The sequence below is a fragment of the Pocillopora verrucosa genome, chromosome 8, assembly GCF_036669915.1.
Source record: "Pocillopora verrucosa isolate sample1 chromosome 8, ASM3666991v2, whole genome shotgun sequence".
Taxonomy (NCBI): Eukaryota; Metazoa; Cnidaria; class Anthozoa; order Scleractinia; family Pocilloporidae; genus Pocillopora; species Pocillopora verrucosa.
In genome coordinates, this window is record NC_089319.1 from 23171546 (window position 1) to 23195484 (window position 23939).

The 23939-nt window shown below is 37.7% G+C and overlaps 2 protein-coding genes across 13 annotated transcripts in view; one reads left to right on the top strand and one right to left on the bottom strand.

The window, feature by feature from the left end:
• LOC131792542 (putative leucine-rich repeat-containing protein DDB_G0281931) lies at positions 1-15740 on the bottom strand. Of its 12 annotated transcripts, XM_066171549.1 has the most exons (26): positions 15187-15275; positions 15065-15092; positions 14144-14358; positions 13698-13787; positions 12478-12535; positions 10810-10851; positions 10331-10451; positions 10009-10080; positions 9531-9602; positions 9065-9136; positions 8727-8798; positions 8260-8331; positions 8087-8158; positions 7800-7871; positions 7591-7662; positions 7387-7467; positions 6813-6887; positions 6225-6397; positions 5596-5736; positions 4866-5227; positions 4378-4587; positions 3751-3986; positions 3320-3479; positions 2068-2662; positions 1270-1418; positions 1-867 (listed from the first exon to the last, which is right to left on the bottom strand). In XM_066171549.1, the coding sequence occupies exons 5-26, from the start codon at positions 12518-12520 to the stop codon at positions 415-417; spliced, it is 3417 nt and encodes a 1138-aa protein (XP_066027646.1). In that variant the 5' UTR covers positions 12521-12535; positions 13698-13787; positions 14144-14358; positions 15065-15092; positions 15187-15275; the 3' UTR covers positions 1-414. The 12 variants fall into 12 exon arrangements, with proteins under 12 accessions (XP_066027646.1, XP_058965923.2, XP_058965924.2 ...); XM_059109940.2 differs by lacking the exons at positions 15065-15092; positions 15187-15275 and adding an exon at positions 15604-15740 and having other exon boundaries at positions 14204-14358; XM_059109941.2 differs by lacking the exons at positions 15065-15092; positions 15187-15275 and adding an exon at positions 15604-15740.
• Positions 15284-23939, top strand: part of LOC131792543 (arginine kinase-like) — a 17943-nt gene continuing 9287 nt past the window's right edge. The window contains exon 1 of the mRNA XM_059109946.2: positions 15284-15423. The gene's annotated coding sequence lies outside the window, so the exon portion shown is untranslated. The remainder of the gene's footprint in view (positions 15424-23939) is intronic.

The window sequence follows — 23939 nt, forward strand, 5'->3', positions numbered from 1 at the left end:
GATACAATACAGATATTGCACTTTGTTATGGTTTATTCTGAAGTTTTTTCAAGGTTTCAATGCAGAAAATTAGTCAGAAATCTTTGATAACGACATAAATGGGAACTAATAAGAAAGTTAGTTCATCAACCAGTTTTCTGAATTGCTACATTAGAAACTTACATAACAAATACAGGTTGATCCTTAAGCAACACGAGCAAATAAAATGAAACAAGGCTCAAAACAAGTAAATTTCCGCACTATCTCCTTGCCTATTATTAGAATTGAGAGTTCTTAAAACAAGCTTTGCCTCTTCTAAGGCATTCAAAGACTGATTTCTAAGGTCAAGTGTTGAATATCATGCATTCCAGAATCAACACTTATCTAGAATGATAAATCCAAGGGTTCTTTAGCGTCTACAGCGTTCTTGCGGATTCAATTCATAGTTTCGTCCCTTGCCTTCTCTTCGTGTATTTTCGTGCTATCTGAGTCCGAATCAGTCATCTCAAGCGACAGTGAGTCGCTTTTGTTTACTTCTGTAACCGCTTTAGAGTCCAATACTTTGTTTGATTCAGCTGTGGGGTGATCACTGGGAATCTCCTTATGACCCCTGTTGAACCGCACTTCAGGAATTTTCGAGTCACCTTTTGAGCTTGCCATTCGGACCTCTCTGCGTTGGGAAACAGGTCCAGTTGTACCTAGGCTCTCGATCTCTCTAAAACCTTGGCTCACGCATGACAACTCTATCTCATCGTCATCGTCCTCCAGAGAGAGAAGGGAACACCGATCGTTTTGTGTGGCTTGATCGCTGTTGCCTCCTCCATTAGAGTTTTCAAGGCCATCCCTCTGCAATTCTATGTTACTTGTAACGCTTTCCATGGTGAGCTCCTAATATAGAAGTAAAATCCTGCTTTTCAAATCAAAATGGCTCGTGTTACTTTCCGACGTTCGAAATTGAAACTCGGTATAAATAAATTTTCATGGAAAAGGTATATCTTCATGGCGTGCCGTTGAAAAGTAATCGAAATAAACAAGCCGAATGCTAGTCGAGTAAGAAATTGTTTTATCACTGCAAATCTAACTAGTCCCATCTCAAATATTCACCCAATAAAACAAGGAACCTTTTCCCGCGGATTCTTTCCACGTGATGTCATGTCACCCATTTTGATGACATTTAGCAGTCCTAAGGCAAAGGATCTCTGAAATTCAATTTCTTTCTTTTACATCAAGAAATAAATTGGGTCACTTTTCAACTGGATGTAATCACTACATTGCTTAAAGTTGTCTTACCACACGCTTGTGTCCAGCATCATCAATGTCCTCCTCATCTGTATTTTCACTTCGTGCTGATAGAACCACACTCAAACAGCACTCCCAGTTGCATTGTGGGTTCTTATATACACCATACAGACTCTTGCCCAGAGATATGATATATCGAACTGAAAATACAGTAAATAAAAGAATTAAGTGCTCCTTTAATTGTGGCCGCCCCCCTTAGGATTATTTAAGATGTCATTTTATCTGCGATCATGATAATACAACAAAAATGCCCCATTTTTAAACACAAAGTAAGCAAAAAGTTAATGAGAGCAGTGGGTTCTTGATAATTCGTTAGTTCTAGATAAGTCGGCTCACTGAGTTGTGTTCATCGGCACCATACCCTCACTGACTTCTTTTATTTAGGAATAAAAATGGGTACGTAAGATACACCATCAGGGTTTTCTGACAAAATACTGGCGATAAGTTTGCACCCTATATATCTGGAGGGAGTAGCTATACCTAACTCAACTGGTAGAATCAGAGATAAGATCCCACAGTTAGTTCAACGTATTTTATGAAGCGTTCGTGTGGTAAATAAAGAGGTTTTAAGAATGATTGATTGCTGACATGCATTATCATAAGACTGTTATGTTATCATAAATTATCACATAGGCGGAGCTATTGCTATCCACCTTACCGTAACTGTCAGAAAAAGATAAAAGAGGGAAGTCCCTATTTCGATCTACGTCTTCTATTAAGAGATGAATCCACTCGCAGACCACTCATGACCACAACACAGAGCAGTCTATAAAATAATAAATAGCTTACCGGCGACCAATCCTATGACCATCAAATTAGCCGTCACTAGCAATACAGTGACACCAATTGAATCTTTGTCCTTTTCGATAGAATAGTTCAGCATTTCAGATGGAATCCTTAACAAGACGCCAACACTTAGATTGAAGAAAGAGGCTACAAGAGACACCAGTTGCAGCAGATGTTCATACTTGTCGGGTATTGGCTGAACCTGAGCATACGCTACAGCGTAGAATCCTGACGCCATTGCTGCCATTCCAACATAGGTTCGTCCCTCGGTGCCAATCAGGGCCAGACCGGAAGTAAGAATCAACTTCCTCACCATCTCCACCAATTCCCAGTACCAGCAACGCTTGTCGTAGTTTTCATAGATGAAACGCATACCTTCTATGATTTCATACCGCTTTGTTTCGGTACTTTGGGCGCAGTTTTTGACTTGGGGTCGATAATAAAGCAAGTACAGAATGACTACAATGAACAGAGGGAAAAGCAGAGGGTATGTGGCTCCAACGTAGGCAGCAGTCACGTACTTATTGTAGGACTTGTCGAAACACTTTAAACTGTAATCCATTCTTAGGTAGTAAGTGCAGTCTTTCATTGCCACATCCTAAAAGTACAAATAAAATGGATTTACCAGATGTATCTTACAATTTTTTTTTTTTAGCGTAGGGACACAGAAGTCTTAACTAACCAGCAATGTGGCTATATCGACGAAAAGAACAACCCCTTTCACGAGGGCCGTGAAGCCACAACCATAGAAGTTAAAACAGCTAATCAGGGCAGTGCTAAAAACAAAAACAGAAAAGCCAGTGGTCTTTTTGTTTGGCTTCTGATTGATTGAAAATTTGACCCGTGCTTTCTGAACCATGCCAAGCAGGTTGGTATCTGTTTATATAGGAACATGTATAATGCATGTGAGTTAAAAAATGGCGATGCGCACGTTCCTTGATTACCCTATCTTAGCAACTCAATTGGCAATTGCTGATAAAATTTACTGATTCAAGAGAACAGGTTTTAAAAAAGTTGGTGATGAATCTTTGAACAAAATACTGAGAAATTACTACATAAAACAGTCTGCACAAAGAGAGAGGATTCATCAAAAACAGCTACACCATGCGATTTGTGCAAACCGCTGAACGATTGCGATGACCATATAATTAGCACCTTAACTGTTCGGGATTGTCCATGCTTAGTGCGTAGAAATTTAATTCAGATTAACCGATAGGAACGTGGGTTATATTGACATTGTCCTGATGTTTTATACCTGGCAGATTCGTTGACAGGCAGGAGGAAGCATACGCAGGATTCCTGAACAAACTTCCGGGTATGTAATGAACATAACCAGGAAGGAGGTACGGTAGCAGTGTTCCTTGCTCAGCGAAATCTCCACCTCCTTTTCCTCCAAAGACATATTCTTCTTGAGTCTTAGTTAACACAGAAAAGTATAGAGTGAACCCCTTAGTTGATAACAACTCAATTGCATAAATTCATTTGCATCTCACAGCTCTGATTTTGTTGCCAATTGTGACCTCTAACTGGACAGAAGCACTCAAGATAGAGAAATTTTGATACTTGAAACATCATGATAATCAATGTAATAGTAACAATAAAATAATATAATGTTGTACACTATGTATACACGGCGTAGATCAGAGTTTAGAATGCACGTATCAAACAGAAAAATAGAAGTGTTACCGGAAAAATAGTTTCCTGCTCTGAAAATACACAAACGCTGATACAACGATCCCTCCATTCAACGTCACAATTAACAACAGACCAACGTACGCGTTCATCTTCAAGCTTTCTTTGAAACAATGGAAAGGAGCAATTTGGACCACGTTAAACTGGACGAACTTGATATAGCTGCTGAGCTGTAGCAGAGCTTCAGGCCATTGAACGTACGAGAAGGCATCTAAAGTACCAGCTGTGACCTAAATAAATAGGTAAAAGGATACCTTTTTTGAGCGCCAAAACCCACAACAGATTGACAAAATACGATTTTCTAAGCTGATTTTAACATGCCAAACTAAGTTTGGAATATCTTACAACCCATTAAAATTCAGACTCAGATTGTGACTTTCTGATTCCCACGTTTCTCCCTGATTATTCTCAAGAAAAAAAATTTTGATATTTAGCTTTTTAAACTGTTCATGTAAATTACTTCTAACGGTTATTTCTCGATTCCATTTCTGATTCTTTCCTACTAAAATTGCCAAGAATCATTTGTCAACTTCTCCGTTATCTAAGGAGGAGGGTGAATACTCCCTTGCCTTTTCAGGAATGGCAAACCAAAATATGATGTATATCAGTTGTTTGAACTACCTGATAGAAGCCTATGACGATCTTTAAACGGGCCAGCACGATATCGGAAAGTGTACGTCCCTTGATTTTGGCGCCTCTCTCGTCACGGGCAAGAATAAAGATAAGGATGATAATGACGAATGTGATGGCCGCCATTTGTATTAAAAGCCATGGAAGACTCGGACATTCCGTGCATCTAGTCATAGATTTATAGTAGCCTATGCTGCACACCTGAAACAAGAAGCAAAAGATCGATGAGGCAATGTCGCTCTTGAACCTATATTCACTTTTAGCAGATTCTCCAAGGTAAGAACATCCATAGCAAAGTGTTCAAACTACAAATAAGACTCAGGATTTCCAATTAAAGGTATTGACGATAAACTAATATTTGGGCATGAAATATGAAGTTATCAATCACATGACAACGTGACGCACATGAAGTTGATCATGTACGTCATTTTGACAGTACATGATCATTTACAATGTGCTATTTTCAGTTCGCTTCTTACCTCGCACAGTGGTCCTTCATAACCAGTCTTGCACGGTTTCCTAACGGAGTTTAGGGAACCCAAACACGAAGAAGCAGTGGGACAAGGGTGTGCTCTAGGGAAGACTCCTGTGAAATTGATATCTTTGTGATTGTACTGTTCATCGGGCACCATCAAGGCGTCAACGAACCTCTGATATTCCCAGCTTTCATTGTAATCTCTGAATCTCCACCAATACCCTTCCCTGACCAAAATTGTCTCGTTGCACAGAATTCCTCTGACCTCTGTTGGACACGCTTCACATTTTGTGAACCGGCCTTTTCGATAGAACGAGTCAATACAGAAACAACCTCGATAACTTGCCCACTCATCGCTCTTGGATCCTAGTATATCAAGATAATGGCCGGTAAGAATGGGAATTGTTCTAGGAATAAAAACTTTTTGAACGTCTTATGGGTGAATAAAACAAAATGGGGTGAATCATCCCTAAGCATGCATTCATGGAGATCATAGGAAATCTGGAAAGGAAGCAGTTGAATTGTTGAGACGAGAGTTACGGTTATGGGAGTGTCGAGAAAGACGCCCTTAATAAAAATTATTTAAGATGGCTTGTTGTCTTTAGTTTGACATATAATCTCTAAAAGTTCAGAGCTGGATCTTTTAGATTCACACGCAAAGAGTTATGATTACACTTTCCAGCAGGTGAAAGGGGAGACTTTTAAAATCTTTTGTTATCGGAAAATAAGCATACCGGCAGGACAAACGCGGCACATTTGCTGACGTTTCCCAGGGAACTTATCTATCCCCACATAGGTACCCTTGGGACAAGGAAGACATCCTGTACGTCCTGCAACGGTTCCAAATTGGCCAACAGCATTCTGATAAAATCCGCCTGTTTTAAATGTAAAAGTCTTCATAAGCAACAATGGCAGTTTTTGCTAAGAGAAAATCAACAAAGAGGTTGGTCACGTTGGATTGGCCATCACTCTCGCGACTCAAGTAGCTTGGAGCGCCGCTTGGATTTTTCGTGAAGAATGAATTCACTTCTCTTTTAAGAGAAGTGTAATAATTTTCGCGATCAAAGGGAAAGCTTTTAATTTTTAATTATAAAATCCCATATAAGATAACATACAGATACCCAGTCTTGTCTCAATTTCGCTCTCGAGGAAAACTTTGGTGCATCTATTTTCTCCTACTGTACATGGGATTTTCCGGAGCTTGACTTAAAAAATTCGTCCTGAATGATTAATCCTCTCTTGTTTTGACGTAGTAGTAATGAAGATAACGGTTATCAAATATACAATACCCAAACGATTTTTGGTTATACTCCTGTCCTAACATCCTAATAAACTTCTAGATTTTGGGCTCTGCTTGAGTTACCTGGAGGACACTTTTCGCAAACATAAGTGCCGTTGCTGGCCCTTTTTTGATAAGTACCAAAGTCGCAAGGAGTACACAACTGTTGGCTACATGTGAATCCATTGCGTTCCAGTCCTTCTCGAAATCTTTCGTCTGATGGGGCCGGAAACTGGTATAGATTTTCGGTGGGAGAGCTTTATTGAAAGAAGCCATCATGAGCTGTTGTTGTTGAATAAATTCTTAAAATATAAGAAAGTACTTATTTTTATCAACTCTTGGTTTATACTGCTATTTTACAGCCTGTTCCATATATTTTTAAACATGAATTCATTTTGTACATTGTTAAGACCTAGTTGAGCACAACTGGTCACCAGATAGCGGTTAACGCAACCGATACACTATCAGTGAGCAGTTTTTTTTAATACAGCTTGAAACCATTTGCAAATATATGTATGGAATCATCTAAACTGCAATTATGCCCTAATGTCAAAGCAAAGGCGAAGCAGCTCTACACGAAAGTTTCTTTCTTTCGCTAAAACTTGACGCGAACTCTGAGCAAATAACGTTTAGTTCAACTTATCGATTGAGACAAGAAACAATTTTACTTACATCACCAGTCCAACCTTTTCGTGATTTTTGAAAGTTTTCATTTTAACTCGAACAAGAGCTGTCTCTAAAACGTAGCTTTAAAGTGGAGAGGAACATTGATTAAACACCGACATGCAAAATAGATCACAGTATTAATAAGGGGGGGGGGGGGGGGCGCGGCTCAATTGTTCTCCAAACGTCTTGGAAACTCAAAGCAAACTGACTATCTGAATACTTGACTGATGATGCGCTGGAGAGGCATTTGAAACGTTTAGAAGTAATTGTTTCTTAGCCTCGTGGAAAAGAATAAGGATAAAAGGTTTAGATAATACAAAAATAAATGACTGGCTTATTCACCGCCTGGCTCAAAAACTTGCCAGTTGGATAAATAACTAACTGATTGATTGCCTGGCGGACCAAATAACTGAATGGTCTACTGGCTGATCTATTGACTTACTGACTGACTTACAGCTGGCTGATGACTGATCAGCTAACTGAGTGACTGGCTGATGACTGACCAGCTAACTGAGTGACTGGATGGCAAACGGCTGACTGACTGGCAAACTAATGAAAATCCAACCTGATTAATACTTACAGAAGGGAGAGGTTACCATAATCAGCGTAGTTGAAAGAGTTAGACTCTAAATCTGCTAGCTTATGGTTGTTAGAAAGGGCCCTTGATAGAGAGAAGAAAAGGAAATGGAAGATTTCTCAGATGTCATTTTGTTATTGAAATCTTGAAATTTCGTTTTGTTATGCCTTATGCCGACATATTTACTGTTTTTGTAGTTACACTTACAATATTTCCAGATTTACTGCTCCCCTGAAGGTGCCTGGACCAATCAGAGTCAGGTTATTATTGTTGAGAAATCTATGATGGCATATCAGGAAATAGATCATCAGGAGGTGTGTGATTATAATTAATCTGTTAGATATCATGAAGAGTGGGTCCTTCAAAGGACATTTGTCAATGATTAGCTTTGAATAAAATAAAACAATTTTACTTACACATATTTGAGGCTGAAAGCATTTTGGAAAAGGTTGTCAGGTATATCTGTTATCTCGTTATGTTGTAGAAACCTTGCATTTTGGAAATACAATGATCACATGGTGTTAAATAACCCATGAAACATTATAATATACATATTGACCAGGACAAGTCAGTCTTGTTGTGGTTTGGTTATGTGTTTTAAAAAGTCATCTCTGAGGCAAATACAAGGTAGAAATAAAATGAAATTGTTTCTGCAATACACGGAGTCGCAGCGGCATAAAGCTTTGAGTTAAGATCCACTTACATAAATTCCAGATTCTGTGCATCTTTTAGTAGGTGAGCATGTATTTTTGTCAGCCTGTTCATGTTTAAACCGCTAAACACAATAAAAGAAAACAAATGCAGTAAGGATGTGGATAAATAACATGTGAAACTGTTAATTAAGGAATGCAAGCGATCGAATTAGGTGATACAGACAGCACTCTCAAGTTGACAAGGCCGTGAAGTATGTTGTGAGGTAGGTCCCAGATTCTGTTGATGGGTAACCACCTTAAAAAAAAGAAAAAGACAAAAGTTTCGGATGCCACAAAATTCACTTTTTTGGTTTAATGCCCCTGTCCTTGGTGTGATATGTCATCATGATTACTACCCGCTCGATACGACAAGATTTTTACTGACTGATGTTGATTTATAATGGATTTAGGAAAGGCAGTCTTTGAGCGGAGTTATTTAGCAGTTAGCCTGCAGGTTTGTAGGCTTGAAAAAAGCATCAATGACAAGCTTGGAGCGTTGCCCAGCAACACCATTCAGACATGTTACTGGTATTTCTCAGTACCTGGTTTTATGAACCGGTCTAATATTTAAAGTTATCTTTTCCCTTGTTTGTAACTACAAAAGGCTACACCGTTATACATCGAATCCATTGGTGCAGCTGCTCTTCTTACAGGTGTCTCAGTCCTGGTATTCCTTGGAAACTACCACTTTCGATGCTGGAAATTCTGTTCTCACCGAGGTACCTGGGATTTAAAGCTCAAATCAATTTCCACTGTAAGGCCTCTAAATATGGAATGAGTCCACCACGTATGGAAATAACTTGACTGGAGACTCATCTTAGCAATTTCAGAATTGACCCCTTTCGCGAAGGGCAATGACTAACTGGTTAAATATACTAACGAAACAATATTCCCTCAGTCACTGTCTGTCATGTGAAGCTAACAATACCAATTAAGTTGCGTTAAAAATGCTTTTATTAAATAAAAAGGGAATTATCAATTCTTCTCACAGTGTTGAGAGGTTACGAAGTCCATTAAAAACTCCTTCCATGATGTAACTGATGTGGTTTCCTGATAAATCCCTAACATCAGAAATTTAAAAAGAGAGAAAGACAGGTAAGAGGGATACATACAAAACAAAACAAACAACTTATAAGGAAAATATGGACAGAAGTTATTCAACGGTTAGTAGCAACGGTAACAATGGATTGTTCAAGTTATATAACCCAGGAATATTGCGTCACTTTTTTCCATCAAGAAAAATAAGCAGCTTTTTTGAAGTTCTTCATTTGGAATTCGTGTGGATCTTCCTCATCCTCGACCATTCTTTGTTACTGTTTCGGCCAGTTCTCGCCTCTTCGTCGTTTTTTAATCGTACAAAGATCTTATTACAAGGTCTTTTTCTATGACTCCGGCTTCTTGTAAAGTCACATGCATATTACAATGCTGGAATGTGTTGGTTTGTGTTCCACTTACAAGACTTCCAAATCCATCAAATCGCTCAACGATCCTTTAGGGAGGTAATCAATGTTGTTTCTTGCAAAATTCCTAGTAATTTACGTACTATTAGTAAAGCATCACATTGAGGTTATAAATGACTATGAGAGGCTGCAAACTTAATTTGTATCGAGGAGACGTACAAGGATTTCAGTCATAATTCGTTACTAATGTATTCATCACTTCTCTGTTTTACGCATTTTATCACACTTATGAATTTGTAAAAAAAACTGCCGAATGACATGACTCCACAGGAGATTAATATACTTGTTGTTTCATATTCTGGAAAATCTAAATGGCAACGGAAATTCAGGGAAGACTTAGAGACCATCGGCTGAACTTTCTCCTTTTTTTTCTTTTCGAATGATCAATGACTCTCCCGACTGAGGTTACACATTAAACATTAACTTCCCCTTCATCAATTTTTCCGACGACAACAAGTTTTGAACGTACTTACAGGATTTTTACTTTTCTAATGGTTGCCATGAATTTCCTTGTAATGCTCACAATTTTGTTGTCTGAAAAATCCCTGAAATGTAATCAAATAAAGCATTTTTGAGATTTTTGAGAAAAATGAATATTTTGATGCAAGGTTCAGTGTAGAAACCTTAGTAAATATTATCGTGTTCATTTCTTCGAGTAAGTAAGTCATACCCTGAAGCCTGTTGTGTAATGTCTCCGGTCAATTATTCTGTTTCAACCGTGGTTTTGATTTCAGATCAAGTGCATTTATCATTTAAACTACTCCTTTAGAAACATTGCGGTTTTCTGCTACTCACACATCAGTACTGTCTTTTGACACACCCATAGGAACAACCCAGAAAGTATTCCTTGAGCAATCGGTTTTCACGAGGGCGAGGTCTGGTGACGTCTTCGAGCACAGACAACTGGATGGACATTCTTTAATTCAAAATGATCAAACCGCATTATTTAAAAAGAGAAAAATGTGTTCGCGAATGAATTTACCTCGAATGTTTAAGTAGAGTTTGTGCCCCTTCATGTTATGAATCACATGTCGGCAAAGTGGACTGGAATCAATTGGTTCCGGCGGAAAGAATATCTCAAGAGTGGGAGAATTTTTTATGAGAGAGAATACGAGAAAAACAAAAAAAAGACAACAACAACAACAATATTGACCCTACCCTACGTACGCGGCAAACGTTACCCTTTACAAATCTTCCTCACCGTCAGTCAGTTATAGCTCAGTGAAAAATGACTTGGGACCATATGAATAAAAACTATTTCAATCGCTTCTTACCGAGAGAATAATCCGCTCGCCAAGACAAAGCATCCAGATTCCCTGTTTATATGCACCCAGAAAAACTCATTAGACACTTTTACTGATTCTGAGTTGCAGAACTAGACAAGCTCCTCTCCTAAGTACGGTACAGAGGCTTTCGTAAAATCATGTTACAGATCTAGGCTCTCTTTTCTGAAATGCGTATCTATTCACACAGATTAAAATACTGTTATAAATGAGATCCCTAGAGTAGAATTGTTAACCCATAATTGCTATTGTATAACGTTTTTTTCTTAGTTTTGAGTGATGCTTTCCTGGTTCAGCGTTTGTAGTATTTCAACAAGTATTTTAATCTTACGTTTTCGACATGTTCAATTATTTTTTATATCAGCCACCAAAACGTGATCTGTACTCATACCACCGTATTTAAACGTGACCTCCGGACCGTCACTAAGCAACTCACAATTAAACCTTGAACCCATAAAACTGTACAAGTACATCCGGGAAAAGTTGCTAGCGGAACTTGAATGTGCTAAAAACTATCCTTATGTTGACTTCACGTAGGCCTCCGATATCCGGCCGAGCCTAATTGCAATTACGCTGTTATCGAGACAATACCTTTTGTTCTAACTAATCCCTCAGGCTCCTTTCTCAACTTGTTTCGAATTTGCAGTTACAAGATATTTTAGCTTGTGACAGTCTGGTGGTCCCCCTCAACAACAAACCCCATTTGTTTCGGACAAATTTAGCTCTAGCTAGTAGTAATATTCAACCTTCGCTGTTCTGCCAGAAAGAACTGTGGTACCATGTAATACCATCCGTGAAAGAACAATATAACTTTTCATTAGGTTGTTTACGAACTCTATTTTTACGCAATTCAATGAACTTTTATATTTTTGTGTTTGGTATGAGTACGGAACACATAGAATAGTTCACCGCAACTTTCCCGTGCGCGCCATCAATGGTGTTTGAAATTAGTTCAGTTTGAACCGCTCGTTACAGTCATTTGTTAATTAGAAACACTAAAAGTTTGCTTTCACTTATCTTTCGGATTAGGCTCTTTACCCTGCAAACAAAGTTGTTAAGTTCTTTGTTCTGTGGTTTTCAAAACCGACAGTTTTAGCCGATCTCGGCGCGCTAATTGCGAAGCATTGTATTTTCGGTTCTTTAAGCGTCGCTTGCAGGAAAACTTTCGTCGATTTGCTAACTCTGGCCGCGAATAAGAGTCACAAAAACCTAGAACAAGTCTACTTTGTTATAATGTAAGACCACGCTGTTGTGCAGTGTCCTGCAACAGAAGTTTACCGAATGAAGTTGATGTATTTTAGCAATATATCTGGTTTACAGATGGGTCATCATAAATAGCACTAAGTTATGCAAGTTTTCTACTCGGAAAAACCGCTTAAGAAGAGAACCGCTTTCATTCATATCTAGATGGATTTAATTCCATCGTGTCCACATCTATTAGCAATTGGTGTTCATTATTCGACTTACTGATTTTCACGAGTAGCTTTCGATCCTAGCTATCATTTGTCTCTGAGTTGTCTCAATTTTTTTTGCAAGAAGAAATTTACTTCCTGTTGATATTGAAAATATATGCGGCCTGGTGTATTATTGGATTGCTTTCCACTCATTTGCGTCAATAGAGGGGCTAAGAATGGTTTAATTTTTTCATGTTAGAATTACCTAAATTGCTCAAGAGGGATATCACCATCAAGACGGGCGCCATGCAGCAATCGTCGGTCTGTAAAAAGAATTCATAACGTTATTTCAAAACTGATCCTGTATTGAAAGATGCAACGTTAGCCGAGTGATTTCCTGGTGACTGTTGCCTAGTATCTCATAGAGAGCATACAAAAAAATAACCAAAAAAAGAACAAAAAACTTATAACTAATTTATAATTTCTTCCCAATTTTCAAATCGGTAATATCACCTGCCAAATGAGTTTCTGAGAAGGGAAGCCTGTCTTTTTTTAAACTCTAATTGAGCTTGCAGAATCTCATTGCCAGAGCAGTTTGTGAAGAGACCTTGATTACTGATGAATCATTTTACTGCACAGTAAATCTTACTAAATACGAAAAATACAAAAGTGACGTCATCCCAATTCAAGATCGCAACACTGGTTTGGCGCCTCATTATTGCTTATTGTCGTCTTTATTATTGAGTAAGCTTTAACAGAAACTTGTTCCTTCGTTAGTCCAAACTTTTACCGAGGGATGATTACACGAACCACGGAAGATTTCGGTTCAGTAATAGCACTCACTCAGTGGCGCGCTTCATACTGAACGATTAGATTTTGGCGGTCGTAAAAAGATGTTGCCCGTTGTTCGTCCATTTCCACAAAAATAAAAGCAAAATTAGTCAATAGTTTCGACTTGCGTGAAAGATTATGCGGAAAAATTTTCTGAATAGAATAAATCAACAACGATTGGTCTGTTTTGGTTGGTCAGAGGCTATTTAGATGTAGAAGAAAAATAATTGTTACAAAAACCTGTCCGCATTAAACATAACAGTTACGAAACATGATAAAAAGGGAAATGAATATGCGAGGCAAAACTAATCTTTACCCAGAAATCACTACATTCAAACAAGGACAGACTTTCACTGAAAGAACTTATCGATAGAGTTATTTCAGTTCTTCCTTGAGACTGACCATAGGTACCATTATTCAAATCCTCTCCTTTACACTCCAGAAATGCGAAGATAAAATGAGTTCTGTGGTTGATACACTCCATAAAAATGTCACTTGCACGATGTGTAATGATTTAAAGGGCCTTTTAGTGTAAATACCGCTATTCTAAACGAATACAACTCAGCGTTTTCCCAGGAGAAAAAAGAAAACCGCGATTCGAGGGAAACCTGATAACAGTAAGAAAAGCAAAATATATCGCTTTTCAGATCTTACCAAAGCTGTTTTAGTTGAGACCCTTTGAAATATCTTCTTCCACAATGGAACAGACGTTGCTTCTTGAACATCAATATCAGTTCTGGCTGGCTGAAATCAAGATTAACACTTTGCTTTGCATACATGATTCAAAACATTGATTGCTTTTTTCCTTTTTTAATTTGGTGAGTCTTATGATCGTTTAGGCTGATAACCTGTTAACGTATCGATTCTCCCCATTTGGGGGGTCTTGCATAATTAACCAAGTTGATAATTGCCAATACAAATTTTAGTTAAAAGTCACGAGCTTATGCCGGTTTTGCCGGTTAGCCTAAACCAGCTGAAATTCTATCATATGCGAATCGCATTTTATATCACACAGCTTTTTGGTGAATTGTTGTAGAACCAACCACAAAATAAAAGAAACGATTGGCTAAGTAAGCGCCGGAATAAATGTTTCAGAAGACCTGATTAAATGCTCGGAGCGGAGAGGAGAGAGGAAGACCATGTGATGGATCCGAACTTACAACCCATCCAGGAGGGGGAGATTGGAAAAATCTTCCGTGCACAATGATTGTAAGACCGACGTGACTGGCAGCTGCTCACTCGTCTCGATCAGTCTCCTCTCACAAATATCTCTGTACGTCACTCCCGTGTCAAAATGTATCTTTACTATGTGACACTGAAAACAGGAAAATATCACGTGTAGAAGATTAAAAATCACCTGCTACGTCTTTGCAAAATGATTTTGGGGAGGTTTCATTGAACAAATTGTGCTTTACGCATAGATACACGTTTTTTGCGGTGTAACATAAGTGAACTTCTTCTGGAACCCGTTTTTTCAATTCCCGGGTCAAATCACGGACGTAAACAAGGAAGTAGGCGGGCTATTTTCAGCTTGAATTACTTTCTGAGGTACAGCACGTTCACTTCTTATTGGAGACAAAGCGCTAAATTCTATTAAATAAATGTCACAAGTTTACTCTGAGCGGAATTTGTTTTGACAGATTTTTTTTTGCGGTGTTTTGTTGGCGGATGGAGGATTTTGAACGTAACGTAACGCAATTATTATACACATCTGTATGGTAAGGGTAGATTGAAACCTCATATATTCACAGTAATTTATCTTGATACTACTGATGAGGGTAAGGCAGAGTGAGGCATTCCAGTCCCCACCCTACCATACACCAACCTAAAGGCCCTTCTCAGCCGATTGAATTCTCACCAAGTTTCAGCTAAAGTGTTTGTTGAAATAAAATTGAAACCACTCGGACATCTAAGACAAAGGTACATTAGTCAAGACGGCAGAAGGCAGAGGGTTGTCGAGGTGTCTTTTTTTCCCCAGAACTCCTCATGATTGCACTTGTGCAGCGAACAGCAATACATACTTCATTAAACAATCGCCATATTGCATTGCTGAAAAGATTCGCATAGCCATTAAACTACAGATAAAATGCAGCGTTCGCCACTATTTATACTCTGTCGTCAACTTTGCCACAATTTCACTCACGTGGTAATTCTCAGGAGCTTCCAAGCTTCCAATTATTGAATATGAAACACTTAAATCGCCCACTGTGAGGTCAATTCAATAGTTCTTACGCACCACGGACAACAGAACATCTTTATAGAAGTTACGATGCAATGATTGGTCTTACGCCAGAAAGATAAAAGAGCAATCGAGAATATTTTGGATCACTTTTGTCACTTCACGCTGAGCGCAACAGTAACAGGAGCATAGCTAAGAAAGGTAGGTTAAAATTATGCCCTTTTGGGAGTTAAAAAGAGAGAAAAAGAGCCGTAAGATTTCTCATATCTAGAGGATTACAAGAAAAAGCAGCTCTTAAGAGTACGAGAAAATTTACTTGTTGTTACTCGTTTCTCCCAAGCTCAAAAGAGAAAATACGATTTAGTTTACGTTGCCACTGACCTCAAAATTGTCCTACTTCACTGTAAGAAAGATTCTTCCATACTCTAATGTAAACCAGACAATTGAAGGGATTCCCACTTAAATCACTTACGGGAAATACGACGTCCTAAAAACACACCCATATAAAGATGCCTTTGTGTGTGACTATTCCAGTGATGAAGCCCGAGCACTTAACAGGAAAGGTCAATGGGACTAAAACGTAATGTTCATGTAGTATCGTAATTCTCAATTGCAATTGAGACGCATCAGTGCTCAAATACTTTATTTTAGTAAAGGTGAAGGGATTCTGTTTATCAGGTGTACTAAAGCTCGAACAACTCGCGCCTTCGCCGGGCGCGTGTGGTTGAACGTCCGCGCGCGGCTGTGAGCGTGTCGTGTTTTTCTGCGCGTGTGTTTCTAGCGTTCTTGCCGATTTGATAAGATATGAGTTATGGCGAAGTCTCGAACAGCTGCTTCGCGTCGAGCGTTGTCATTTATATGATTTCTGCCAGTACACGAAATTCTCGAGGAATTCGTTGTCAGATTCTCTCGATCCACTGGGTCTGCCGCCTTGTTGTAATCAATTGTGAATAGAATCTAAAGTAAAATCTAAAGGTGCTTCTGAAGGTCACAGGCCATTTGCAAATTCAGTTGTTCTAGAATCCTCCTCCCAACTCATCTGCTCGCATTTTGCTCATAACTCATTATCACTTTTTTGTGGCCGATCAAAGAATCATGAAGTTGGAATATTAGCAGGCTGCGGTCACATACCATTTTCCGATTAACGTATATCATAATGTTTCCAGCTGAAATGATCTGCTGTAAAAGTTACAGTGCAGCCATTAACGTAGGTGTAGTGTGCATTGTTATGAAACACTGCCCTGATAAAGGCTACGGTGTCAAAATCAATAATCAAGCACAAACATTTGACGCTTTCTTAAGTCCTTCATAACGCGTCGACGTGCTTTGACATGTCGGACATGACCTAAAAATAATTTCAATCCCCATATGTCAAAGACAATTTCCTTCTCTGTCTTTGGCATACGGTGCTTGAGGATAATTGTGGGCCTTTTTTTCGGATTTAGACATTGCATGTATACATTGTATCGACTCGAAAGTCAAGTTTAAGTATACATTTAGCAATATAGCGTCCCTCAACCCCGTGACCATGCTTGAGTGCGTTATTCACAATTGAAGGCTTGTGCTGTTCTTTCCCACGATCGAAATGGTGGATTCGTTGAAAGATAAGAGGTCAGCAATTGTGTGTCGGGTCAAAGTAAGTTTAATTTCGAGGTAGACCAACTTGTTTTTTTCTTTTAATGTGCACAGTTTTTCACGAGTGGAGACGACTTCAGTATTGGAAAGGAAATCTCGAAATATCTACTCATATGGAAAAGCTCTTTTTCCGAGCACCTTACAGTATGATAGTGCGCATGCAGTTTTTTCAATATTATGTTAGTCTGTGGCTTCGAGAAAAGCTCTTTTTTCCGAGCACCTTATAGTATGACAATGTGCACGCAGTTTTTTCGAGATTATGGCTTCGAGAACTAAGCCCTTTTGATTACACTGTAAATTAAGAAGATCTGTTCCAGCCCCAAATTCCGGGCCAAATTTCGGGGCAATGGGAACCCGCGAAACAAGACAATATTTCCCGTGTGTGTTTACATTTGTCAACAAAATTGTCACACAATACCTCAAAATGATAAAAATAGTATTCCAAATGTGGTTGTAGGTAGTTTTAGGTAGTTTTAGGTGGTTTTAGATGGTTTTAAGTGGATTTAGGTCATTCCATGTTTTAGTAACTGCCAGTTATGTGGCCGTGGAATCAATTCGCGTACGCATCGCGTTTCGAGCAGCTTTGTTTCGGTCTTTCGAAAGAAACACTCACTTGAAAATTTGAAAGGAATCTAGGTGAAAAATGCATTAGAAAGTATATTTTAATGAGTAATTGTATTAAACCGGTAATTACTGTAAAGACCGTGTAGAAGAGTTGGAACTCGTAATTCGATCCGAGCTCCTTACTGAGGTCAGTATACGAGGCTCTTCCCAACAAAATTGTTCAGTTGATTATTTATCTTAATCTAAGGTTGCATTTTACGAAACACCATATACTAGAACTGCAAGGCTAACTCAATGAAATGACTTGTTAGGTGGTCAATCAGTTTTGCATTGTTAAATAGTCCTTTCAAAATCTAATTGCCGGAAATTGAAAATGACAGACAGCAACGTTAACTTTTCCAATAAAAATGGATATAATTGTGGTTGTAAGCCTCGTATTGGTCAATATTGTTCACTCCGCCCTGCCTTCTGTATAGATGTAGCATAAAGCATGGATTTCTTTAATACTGGGTCCTTTTCTGTCGGCGAGCTTGCTTTGCCAGGATTTTATTTCAGGCTTATCACAATCCATTCATCACTACTACATCAATTCAATATGGAGAAGTTCGAAAAATCATTCACATCAGAGGAAGTCACTAACATGGCTAGAAGACTGATGATGAATTCTCCTCAACGACCATCGAAAGAATATCAAGTAAGTATCAATTGCACTTGAGTCGACATGCTCCGGTCGTATTTGCAAAAGCGCCGGAGTTACGGCCCACGTGATCCTGATTAAATTCACTAATTTTGCTCTTGTGCCTTTTGTAGATTATCTCGATGGCAATGATTTGGCTACAATTTGTTTGGATGTTAGTGAATTCGCTTTTATTTTCCGGATTTTAATGAAAGGACAAGATTCAAGAACCTTATGAAAACGTTCACAGAGGAAATCAAGGTAAGTATATTTGTTCTATGTGATTTTTTCCCGCCAGTAGAAGAAAGCCTAATAATAGTTTCCTGGCCTGGTTACAAATTGGTTTATCCCAGAGATCTTTGAGAGCTCATTTCTCAAGCGCGCGTGTCATTAACGGAATGTCTAGACACTGTGATTATCATGTGCTTTTCAATCGTGTTATTTAAATAATTTGGTAAATAATAAACCCAATCGTGAATTGCCGAAGGAATGTACTGATGGTCGTGCTTCTGCCTCTGTATAAATGGTGAGCTACAAGGAAAAATTTTCTGATCTTAATAAGATTATGCATAAGAATCCATACTCATAAACACTTGATATACTTACTTACTTAATATATTTGATTTATACTTATGAAAATGGGTGTAAATCCTTTATGATAAGTTCAATGTTTGTACGTCGCCAAGGGCTAGCTGCAGACCAAGACTTACACAGATCAATGAATCACTTATGAATACGAGGAATCGCAATAATCTTTTGTAACTTTGTTATATTATGAAGATGAAGCAGACGTGGACATGGCATTTGCAAGCGGTGGAGATGTAGAGAAAGTATCTGCAAGCCTAAGTTCCTGTACACCAACAAACAAGGAGAAAGGAAGCACTAAAGAAACACCAGAAAGTTCCGAAATGGTTTGTGCCTTTTTATATCTTGTATTGCTAACAAATCCCCATACTCCCACCGAATGGAATTCAAATTCTTGGAAGTGGAATTGAGTTGTAAAATAAAATTTAGCCAAGTATTTGTATCTCTTCATGAGATCCCCTTCCCCCCCCTTGATCATTGGTAGATAAATATGCTAATTAGAGTAAGAACGATGGTAAGTTTTGAGCTTGGTAAAGAAACAGCGATAGATGTTTTTCATCTTGTTGCGAGCTAGTACTAAAGAAAAAATTCTGAATACCCAAGTGGAATTGACCTTGGGATTTCATGCTGTGATGCTCACCACTGAGCCACAGAGACTCTAGGATCAGTTAGCTATAGATGTAAAGCATTGATTGGTCATTTTACAGCAGGGTGTGAAATTAATTTTTTTTTCTGATAGCCACTTGGCTCCTAAATTCTTCAGTGGTAGTGGTAGCCAATTCAAAAAAAGTTGGTCGCCATTTTCAGAGACAAACAAAACCTTTTTTTTTTAATACATTGTCATCATTTTAGAAATTAGGTTAGGGAAAAGATCTTTAATGTGCTACAAAGTGGATATGAGGATGGATGATATACAATGTTCAAGTGCACCTAAATCCAAAATGGCATCTAGTTATTGATCAAGATGCATGTCCTGCATTTTGGAAACAAATTTAACGTGGAATTTGCTGTGGATTATCTTTCCAAATCGTTTTAATTCACTATATCACTTGGTAAGGTTATGATGAAACATTCTAGTAGCCAATTTGGTGACTAATTTTCAGGATTTGTTGCATTGGCACCTGTATTAAGTGCAATTTCATGCCCTGTATACGTATTTAGGTGCAATGCTTTAAATAATGAATTTCTTGTATTTTCTTGCTGAAAACTACTATGTTCGAGGTAATATGCCAGCTAGGGGTGAATTTTTTTAATGGGGAATCCTTGCTTTCAGGCATAGATTGATTCTTTCATTGACCGGTCAGTTCTTTCTCAAATGATCAATTTCACAGTTTCTTTGCTCTACAATACTGTAATCAGGGGTTATGCCAGAGGTGCAAAGTTTTTTTGCTGAGGAATCCTCACTATTAGGCACTGATTGATCATTTTACAACACATGTAGGTGCAATGCTTGAAATAGACTGTTTCTTTGTTCTACAATACTGTGATCTAGGTTTACACTACATGTGCAAAGCTTTTTTGCTGAGGAATCCTCACTGTTAGGCACTGATTGATCATTTTACAGCACATATAGGTGCAATGCTTGAAAAATATGTTTTCTTTGCTCTAGAATACTGTGATCAAGGTATATGCCAGAGGTGTAAAGCTTTGTGCTGAGGAATCCTCACTGTTAGGCACTGATTGATCATTTTACAGTAGTAATATTATACATGAAAAAGTTACTCAGTTCTGATTGGTCAAGATAAATGCAGTTTTCAGGTAATTCAGTGCAGAAGAGAGTTGATTCAGTGCAGAAGAAGGTTAATTCATTGCAAAGACATTCTGATTGGTCAATAATCAAAGGAACTCACAGATAGCCAATCAAATGCAAGCCATGGATGTCACAACAAAATTTGAAAATTTGAAGATTTGCAAGTGAAACAATGGCCGGTGTTTTAAGTAGGTTTTCTTTCGCCACTGCAGCTGAAAAACAGCTCAAACGAAAACACTGTAAAAAGCACTGCTCTTTGGTTGTCAGTTTAGAAAAAGTGATGTTTAGAGAAGGGAATTGCCAAGGAAATCGAAAATTAAGAGCCGACCCAGCTTACCACTTTGCTCGAGTGATCCAATGCCGATATGAAAAAACAAACATGGTTAAACCTCGGAAATGACGATTCCATTTCATCGAAAGTGATTCAAACACAGACTGAACAATTCCTTGAACTGTTTAGCCAGACTTTGAACTTTTTTTGCACCTTAAAGATGTGAAGATATCATGGCATATTATTGTTTTGATCGTATGCAGTTGTTTTGACTGAACACACAGTTTGAATAAATTATTTTTGCACATGATGTGCATGCTTTGCTTATGCTTAATTATGATGAGCTATCTCGTATTTTTTCATGTATTATTATTAACACGTAATCACATGATTTTTCTCGTGCAATTTGGAATAAACAAGTACTTGTTAATTTTTTTAAAAAACCACAAATTGCACTTGCCCTACGGGCTCATACAATTTTGTTAGTCTTTAAAAAAATTTAATTGCATTTATTTACTGCATTTATCTTAACCAATCAGAACTGAGTAATTTTTCCATGTATATTATAAGATCTACAATACTGTGATCTAGGTATATGCCAAAGGTGCTAAGCTTTGTGCTGAGGAATCCTCACTGTTAGGCATTAATTGATCATATAACAGTTGGTGTAATGCAAAGTGCTATTGTGATTGAATTTATTTCCAGTTGTTGCCAACTTTGTTTTTTCTTGCTAGTGGTTGATTGATAATTGAATGTGGATCAATGTATCTGCCAGTTATGTGAGAAGAGTGTGAAGTTTTCCATGTTGTCTTCTCTCCAGAAATTAGGAGTAAAAAGGAGGAGATATGAGAGGTGCAAAAGGCCAAAAATCTTCCAAAAGAAAGTAAGATTTATGATTAGAACGGATCAAATGATGAAAATTACAGATACAATCAATGACCTTAAGGCCATGTGTAGAGATATTCAAAGCTCTTTGCAGTCCACAAATAAAGCTTTTCAAATTTTGAGACATAGATATCAAACTTTGAGGGATTTCATGTCTCAAAGCAAGTTAGATATTGTGAAAGAATTCAGGGATAATCCACTTTGAGTTGTAGGAGATAGCCACAGAAACGAAATTGTGTTAGGTCAGGGAAGGTTTGGTGTTTGCAAGCTTACATGTATGTCTTTTTCAGTTAGTGGCAAATCTCTTGAAGTTGCAATCAAGTACTATACTGAATCAACAACTTAAGAAACTGATGTTGAGGAAGTCTGTCTTTTATCACGCATTTCTCACAAAGCATTTCCCTTTATTTTTGGTGTAGTTTTTGGAAAACTATATAACAAACCTCTATTAGAGGCTTTTAGAATTTAGAATAGGGATCAAACATTCATTTACCAATTTTAGAGCTCTTCAGTCACAGAGTATATGTGTTGAAAAATCATGGTTAGGCATTTTAATGCAGTGTGGAATGAGGGATTCCATTATCTTCATGGAGTTGGGATTGTCCAAAACAACATAAAAGGAGATAATGTTTTGATTTTAGAGATGAATAGGGCTGATATGCAGCCCAAAATAATATATTTTAACAAGGCATGTGAAGTTTGGAAATCCAAGGTAAAAGTTATTCCTTCTGGACCAGGAAGAGTTTGACTCAAAACATGACTTTTGTCATAAACATATTGATCCTACATTGTATGATGGTCTATATGCCCCTGGTCCAACTTCACATGTTTAAAGTTTTGGTTATAACTACCAAGTACAATTGCAAAGACTAAGAAATCAGAACTAATTGAGAAATTAAGTCTGACTTGTATGAGCAAATATAAGTCCAACATTTGAGACATTGCTGAGGAACCTTAACCCTTTAATTCCCAAGATCTCATTAGTGATTCTCCTTATTGGCTACCATATAGCTCTTGTGGTGTTAGTTTGGAGAATTTGGTATTGAATCAACTAATAATCCCCTAATTGATATTTTTCTTTATTCTCATCACTTGTCTGCTCAATATATTATATTAATATTGTAAGGAGAAATTCTGTTTTGATCACTCATGGGAGTTAAAGGGTGCAATGTACTTTTGAATATGAGTAGCGACATTGCATAACAATTACCATTTCAGTAGCTGAATGTACATTCTGCAAAACAAATTGTCAATAAACATGCTATTATTTTATTCAGCTGGTCTTTTTTTTTTTGTTACTTTAGGTGGAAGGTTGGATGTATAGATTTAAACTTCCAGCACATGTGAGTATACAACAATATTAAGTAAATATTAAGGAGGGATATTTGAAACAGCAAGTAAAACCTTTCACTACTCTAAGCTACTGCATAGCTATTATTAAACTTAAAAAAAGTGGGTGTTGTGGATGCATGATTCACAGATTTTTGGGATTTCCAGAGGTCCTTTTAAAGGTTAGGCTGTTTGGGAAAAGGTGTTTAGGTGGGGTATTCTATTAAAAGTCAACTTTTCAACGATGTGTATGTCAAAAGTGTTAAATTGCTTGTATAATTTTTCATTTGATATTCCTACATTGAATCACCTTTTTGTACCAGAAATTAAAAATCAAACCATATTGGTTTTTAATCAACAAGATACTATAGGAAAGGGCCCTCAACAAGAAGTATTTACAATCCTAACAGTGAGTGTCTGTTCTACTGAAAGAGACCAGAAACTTGTTTAATTTTGGAGCAGATTATCAAAAAAGAAGAAACAAACAAACAAACAGAAATGGCCGTGAAATCAGTTTTTACACTGAATAAAAACATGCTATTCATTGCATGTAGCGTCACTTTTAATGCCTGTGTTGTTACACATATTTTCCTTGCCTGTAGGGCACAAGATGAAAATACCTATCAATCATGAACTTGCCAATGTATACAGTCGTGACAATAATTTTGAGTTGTTTGTTTTGGTCATTGATACCCAAGGGGGGTATGTTGAAGCTTCAAATTGATTGGCACGTTTTAGATATAAGGGACTTTTTCTTAATTTGCTTAGTTGTTGATAGTTGATCGCTCAGCAACCTTTTGGTTTCAGCTTTCCTCTTTTGAGACTCTTTTGAGGTTAGGTGACTCATTTTTTCATTTTCATTCATTTTTTCTTTTTACAGAGACAGCTTCAATTGATGATGAATTGTCGCAGTTCGTTCAGCCCAAATTGTGGCCACTGGTGAATGATTTGACTTAGATAAACTATGTATAGTCTGTCAGGGCATAATTCTATGCAGCATACCACAACAAAGCATTGTAGAT

What these genes read in the sequence shown, in the direction of transcription:
- LOC131792542 (XM_066171551.1), bottom strand. Translation starts at nt 12,520, where the DNA reads ATGGCGCCCGTCTTGATGGTGATATCCCTCTTGAGCAATTTAG. An exon ending in GCACAGAATCTGGAATTTAT is followed by an intron (nt 7,872 to 8,086) that starts GTAAGTGGATCT and finishes CCAAAATGCAAG; the next exon opens with GTTTCTACAACATAACGAGA. An exon ending in GCTTTCAGCCTCAAATATGT is followed by an intron (nt 7,663 to 7,799) that starts GTAAGTAAAATT and finishes ATGCCATCATAG; the next exon opens with ATTTCTCAACAATAATAACC.